This window comes from Pipistrellus hanaki (genome assembly GCF_964339955.1).
Source record: "Pipistrellus hanaki genome assembly, chromosome: 16".
NCBI lineage: Eukaryota > Metazoa > Chordata > Mammalia > Chiroptera > Vespertilionidae > Pipistrellus > Pipistrellus hanaki.
The window spans coordinates 2,593,673-2,600,143 of NC_140518.1; the positions used below are offsets into that span (position 1 = coordinate 2,593,673).

Here is a 6,471-nt window from a genome sequence, read left to right on the forward strand (position 1 = left end):
TAGGAGTGAGGGAGTGAGGGGTGAATGGAATATTGTTTAAAAAATGACACATACTTGCCCATTGTTGCTCCGTGGTTGAAGTCGGGGGTTTGATTCCTGGTCAAGGCACATGCCTGGGTTGCTAGCTCCATCTCCAAGGGGGGGGGGGGGGCAGTGATTCTCATCACTGATGCTTCTATCTCTCCTTCTCTCTGAAATCAATAAAAAAAATATATTTTAAAAAGAATGACACATATTCATTTTTTTTTACCTAGTTCCCTGGAACCTCATATCAGAAGCCAAATTGTCAGCCTACAATGTTAAGAAACTGACATTTCTTTTTTTAAATGGACTGTTAGGAAGGGAGAAAGAGAGAGAAACACCAATTTGTTTTTGCACTTATTTATGTGAAACTACGCGCCCCGACCAGGGAACGAAGCTACAGCCTTTGCATATGGGGAGGACATTCTAGCCAAGTGCGCTAACCGGCGCCAAACTGGCATTTCTGACATGGGCCACATGGTGAACCACGAGGGGCGAGGGAAGGTGAAAGATTACGAAGACAGAAGTTGTAGTGTATTGCTTTAATCCTATTATTAAATCCCAATAATTGGTCTATGTTATCCCCAAAACACCCCGGTGTGAATGAAGAAATGTAGTTCAACCCTGGCCGAGTAGCTCACTTGGTTAGAGCATCTTCCCGATGGGCCAACGTTAAACACATACAAAAAAATCAACCAATTCATAAATAAGTGGAACATCAAATTGATGTTTCTCTCCCTTCCTCTCTCTAAAATCAACCAGTAAAAAATATTAAAAGTGTATACTTCAGCCGGGACCGGTTTGGCTCAGTGGATAGAGCGTCGGCCTGCGGACTGAAAGGTCCCGGGTTCGATTCCGGTCAAGGGCATGTACCTTGGTTGCAGGCACATCCCCAGTAGGGGGTGTGCAGGAGGCAGCTGATCGATGATTCTCTCATCGATGTTTCTAACTCTATATCCCTCTCTCTTCCTCTGTGTGAAAAATCAATAAAATATATTTAAAAAAAAAAAAAAAAAAAAAAAGTGTATACTTCAAAGTGCTAGATTTTTAATATATTTTAATTGATTTCGGAGAGGAAGAGAGAGACAGAAACATCAATGATGAGAGAACCACTAGGGACCGAGCCCACATCCGGGCACGTGCCCTTGACTGGAACAGAACCCAGGAAGGACCCTTCAGTCCACATGCCGACGCTCTATCCACTGAGCCAAACCAGCGAGGCCCACAGAGCTAGGTTTTAAATAAGTGTACATCAGGAGCTTCAGGATCAGTGTGTAGTAGTAAAATTGGGAGATATCCAAACTGCTTAATTTACAAAACAGGAACCCAAAACTCAGAGAGGTTAAGTAACTTGCTCAGAGTTACTCAGCAAGTCTATGCTAGAACAGGAAGGAGAACAGTTGCCTACATAACATCTTGCATTGTTTTGATTGTATAAACACAGTTCTTCATTTTTCTCTGCTGCAACAATTTAGGAAAAAGACAATCTAATTTGTATGACTGCCAAATAAGAAAAGCAATCTATTTCCACGAGTTGTCCTTAAATAGATTAATGTAAATCCATCCCTACTTTCTCCTGGAGCAGTTAGTTCCTCTCTAATAATTAGCAATATTGAAGAAAAATTACTGTGTCTCCTCTAGGTGTCATGGGGCAGACAGCGTTCTGGGTCTCCTATGAAAACATTGGAACACATGCCCTGACCGGTTTGGCTCGGTGGGTGGAGCGTTGGCCTACGAACTGAAGGTTTGCAGGTTCGATTCCGGTGAAGTGCATGTACCTTGGTTGCAGGCGCATCCCAGTAGGGGGTGTATAGGAGGCAGCTGGTTGATGAAAAAGGTTTAAAAAAAACTACATTGGGACACAAAGGCGTGTTTCAAGGGAGCCCATACCCTGTTCCTTCACCTCCCAGTTCTGAGAAGGGGCAAGAGCCTCTGGGTCTCTCTCCTCAGCAGGAATGAAACAGAAAATTTAACCTCCCCCTTATCCTCAACGGAGCAGAAGCCAAAAATTCAAGTTACTTTATCACATAAAAGCTTAACTACGCGATAATTAAATACATGTTTTGAATATTACAATGGAAAGGGCGGAAATACTGAGGGGCTCGGTACCTGAGCGTGGGCCGGAGATGTTTTGCCAAAGCTGCTTTTTCAAAGTGAGCCTTTCCCCCTCACTGTGATACTCAGAGGGCACTTCTGTTGTCACAGTACATTTTTGAGGCATTTGTATTTATTTGTAATAATTCTCTGAGTTGAAATCTATATGTAACTGGTTTTGCTAAAATAAAACTATTTTAATAATTCGAAATATTCTGTGAATCCAGAGTAAGGACTATGGAGTATCATACCCACGGCTCTATTTTTCAATTTCTGAGCTTTGTTTGGCTGCTCTGAACCTTAAGCCTGCTTTGGTATTTTATATATCTGAATCATTGGAGTACTGCAACCATTTATCTACACAAAGATAGGAATTAACATTTTTATACACTTGTCATGTTTCTTCAGAAGTAATTCCATGATATACCATTAAACACAGAGGCATATATTAAATGTAGTTGTCTGTTCTTTACTCTTTATAGACATGCAAATGCTATCAAAGGATTATTCCCATTTTGGCTATAAGTAGTCACGTCACTTAGTTGAATCATATAACCCAAAACTATGTTGCTTAGAGGCTACATAATGAAATCATAAAGCATTTTGTGACAGACTTAAGAACATACAAAGTGATACTCATAAAGCCATTTATTGGCATTTGTTTCTTTGTGGCTATTATCCCTCCCCACCCTACCAAACAAAAGAACTGCTTTTTGGTTAAAATGTATATGAAAGATAAATAAAATACCTGGTAATATGACATGATTTACTGAATTCTAGTTCTTATTTACACTACTACTTAACTATCAAAATGTTAAAATGAGTTAAAACATCTACCTAGAATATTTTGTTTGAGTTCTCGAATAAACTTGGGGGCAAAAAAAAACAAAACTACCAAAATGTTAATGAAAAGTAATTTGACCGCAGGGAAGATGTTTTATTTCACATTGGGAAATATTTACAAAAATTGTATTAACGTAACCTCTTCCTGCATTGATGGCATTATTTGAGGCAAAGTTAAGCTTCTGTCCATCCAGACTCTTTCGTCCTGATGGGGACCAATACAATTTATTTGCATTGACTTTCTATTGTAGAGCTTTGGAACCAAGGGAAGGATCCAAACATAGCTCCATTTTATCCAATCAGAAGAGCCGCTTAGTACTAAACTATGATTCGTCCATTTCGCTTTGCTTTCATCCAATCGTTAGGCCACTTTAACAGCCAATCAGCGGCCTAGATATCCGCCAATCAGAGTGCAGGGCCCTAGCACGGCCTTTGTGTCGAGGGATGTCAACGCGTCGGCGAAAGCTTCGGCCAATAGGAAAAGTCGTTGGTGTATGCAAATGAAGGTCCTATGACGCAGAGACGCAGCGTGAAGCGTGGGTATAAAAGCGGAAACATCGGGGGGGTTTGGGGCAAAGCGGTTTGGTTATTCGTTGGCGTGGTCTGTGCTCTTAGCTCCCGGGCTGCGGCTCTCCCTCGGGCGGCCGGAGCGGCGTCACGGACTCAGAAGCGGCCTAAACTTCGGTGTCGAGTAAGTGTTGGTGGGTTTTCCCGGGGCCTGGGGCCGCGGCGGCCGTTGGGGCCGCGAGTCGCGGCCGTTGGGGGCCGAGTGCGGGCCGCCCGGGCGGCTGGCGTCGGGTGCGGGGTGAGAGGTTTGCCCCTGGGACTTGGGTCCGGGAATCGCGCCGTTTCCCGTCCCCGGCGCTGGCTGCTCAGGTCTCGGCGTCGGCTTCCGGGCAGCGCCGCCTCCGCCCGTCGAGGAGGGAAGTGACTCCTCCCCGCGCCCCCCTCCCGGGGGAGGCCGCCGCTCGGGCCTGAGTCATTCGGGTGAGGAGGCGGCGGCCCCGGCCATCTGCCGCCGGGAGGAGCGGTGCGAAGAGGCGGGAGGGCAGGGGCGCCGCACACGGCCTGTCCCGCCCCCCCGCCCCCCCGGCGGGCGCCCGGCGCGGGAGTCACGGACGGGATATCTCCCTTAGGTGAACGAAAATGGCCCGAACCAAGCAGACTGCTCGCAAATCCACGGGTGGGAAGGCGCCCCGCAAACAGCTGGCCACTAAGGCCGCCAGGAAAAGCGCCCCCTCTACCGGCGGGGTGAAGAAGCCCCATCGCTACAGGTAGGCAAGGCGGAGGGAGCACGGGCTCCGCGGCGCCCGGCGGTGCGGGAAGGGCGGGGGGGGGGGGAGTGCCGGCGCTGTCAGTTCACCGGCTTCCGTTTCCGTCCTCCGCGCCCAGGCCCGGGACCGTTGCGCTCCGAGAAATCCGTCGTTACCAGAAATCGACGGAGCTTCTGATCCGGAAGCTGCCCTTCCAGAGGCTGGTGAGGGAGATCGCCCAGGACTTCAAGACGGACCTGCGGTTCCAGAGCGCGGCCATCGGGGCGCTGCAGGTGAGCGGGGGCCGCGCGGGGCGCGGGCCGGAGGCGGTCGCCCGCGGGGCCGGAGTCTAACGGTGCGGCTCTGTCCTCTGCAGGAGGCCAGCGAAGCGTACCTGGTGGGCTTGTTTGAAGACACTAACCTGTGTGCCATCCACGCTAAGAGAGTCACCATCATGCCCAAAGACATCCAGTTGGCTCGCCGGATACGGGGAGAGAGAGCTTAAGGGAAGGCAGTTTTTACGGTGTTTTGTAGTAAATTCTGTACAATACTTTGGTTTAATTTGTGACTTTTTTTGTAAGAAATTGTTTATAATATGTTGCATTTGTACTTAAGTCATTCCATCTTTCACTCAGGATGAATGCGAAAAGTGACCGTTCACAGACCTCAGTGACGTGAGCACTGTTGCTCAGGAGTGACAAGTTGCTAATATGCAGAAGGGATGGGTGATATTTCTTGCTTCTCATGATGCATGTTTCTGTATGTTAATGACTTGTTGGGTAGTTATTAAGGTACTAGAATTGATAAATGTGTACAGGGTCCTTTTGCAATAAAACTGGTTATGACTTGATCCAAGCGTTTAACAATTGGGGCTGTTAAGTCTGACCATGCATCACTGTGATAGAATGTGGGCTTTTTCAAGGGAGAAGAGACAAGTCTTAACCACAGTGTAATAACTTACAGTTTCCTAAAAAGAAAAAAAAAAAGTAAACCTGGCAGCTATAGAATACACTATGTGCATTTATAATAGCTATTTTATATATTGTAGTGTCAACATTTTTAAATTAAATGTTTTACATTCACATGTGGGGAGTCTTGTCATTAAGGTGTGTGTAATTTAGGGTCCAGTTGGCGTTCGAACTAGACTGCACTTGTTTTCATAGTAGTAAAATGCTTTGCAAATGACACCTTGCATTAAGTCCTCATTCTACCACATGTGAACTAACCCTCTAGCTGGTAATGCAAACACTACCGGGGGATTTTATTTATAAGGGCTCCAGAATACAAGTTATCACACCAGCATCACCTGTTACTAATATCTGACTAGTCATGGTTAGTGCGGCTTTCCTTTGTGTTGTGGTTGGTTTCATAAGCAGGTTGAGTTCTTTCCTTGTGCAGTTTGTATATAACCCTTAGCGTAAGCTTGCTGTGGGGGGGGAGGGGCACTGAGCTCCAGTTTGTTGAATCTCGAATCTCGGCCAGTTAAGATGGCGGCCAGTTAGCTTACATCTGGTATATGGTCCTGGGGAAATCACTTTATAGAGCTGGTCTTCCAAGTGGTTTTTAAAATTTATCCTTCTATTGAAGTTTTTAGGTCAATTATGTATGTTGACTAAATTTACAAATAAACTTGTTTATCCAACTAAGTGTCAAAAACCTAAATTGAATGTACAAAAAAACAACAAACCATCCACTTGTTTGTATCCAGGTTCTTTGTATTCTAAAGTTTGAGCTTAGTTTACTTAGATTTTGCTTAGAGGAACCTTTTAGTTACAAAATAATTCCAGAAACGTGTAAAGACCCTCTACAAATGCCAGGGTTGCCATATTTAGTGTCAATGCTTCCCTCCATATTGTCAAAGAATTTTTTAAAAACATGCATTGGAGGTGGGAGGTAGGCCAAGGGAAGTAACTTCCTTTAAAATGCTAGGGCTCAAATTTGGGATTGTCCCATGAATCTCTCGGTGGACTTCACTGGTCTCCAAGTTACTTGAACATTCCAGAGGCACAAAGCTTACTGTCCCAGCCAGCTTTTCAGTATGAAAGATCTGCTTAACAGTGAAGGCCAGCAATAAAGCATAGCATGTCAATGTTTGCAAAACATGCCTCGATAGCTATTTTTAGTAAGAATTCCTTTCAAATTTAAGCATCTTGTCAGGAGAAACTAAAATAAGCTTGGGGGTCTAGTTAATGAGCCTTAGGTGTTGTCAAAGGTGTTCAGTGTAGCAAACTGGTTTTCTGAAAGGCTCCTGAGTAGCCTG

The 6,471-nt window shown here is 45.5% G+C and overlaps 1 protein-coding gene across 1 annotated transcript; it reads left to right on the plus strand.

Moving 5' to 3' along the window:
* Positions 1-3,498: 3,498 nt before the first annotated feature.
* H3-3B (H3.3 histone B) lies at positions 3,499-5,853 on the plus strand. Its single transcript, XM_084862659.1, has 4 exons — positions 3,499-3,649; positions 4,095-4,232; positions 4,351-4,504; positions 4,588-5,853. The coding sequence occupies exons 2-4, from the start codon at positions 4,105-4,107 to the stop codon at positions 4,714-4,716; spliced, it is 411 nt and encodes a 136-aa protein (XP_084718785.1). The 5' UTR covers positions 3,499-3,649; positions 4,095-4,104; the 3' UTR covers positions 4,717-5,853.
* The last annotated feature ends 618 nt before the right edge of the window (positions 5,854-6,471 follow it).

Excerpts from the sequence above, each read along its gene's own strand:
- H3-3B (XM_084862659.1), top strand. The coding sequence starts at position 4,105 with ATGGCCCGAACCAAGCAGACTGCTCGCAAATCCACGGGTGGGAAGGCG. Across the intron at positions 4,233-4,350 it reads AAGAAGCCCCATCGCTACAG|GCCCGGGACCGTTGCGCTCC; the intron begins GTAGGCAAGGCG and ends CTCCGCGCCCAG. Across the intron at positions 4,505-4,587 it reads CGGCCATCGGGGCGCTGCAG|GAGGCCAGCGAAGCGTACCT; the intron begins GTGAGCGGGGGC and ends TGTCCTCTGCAG.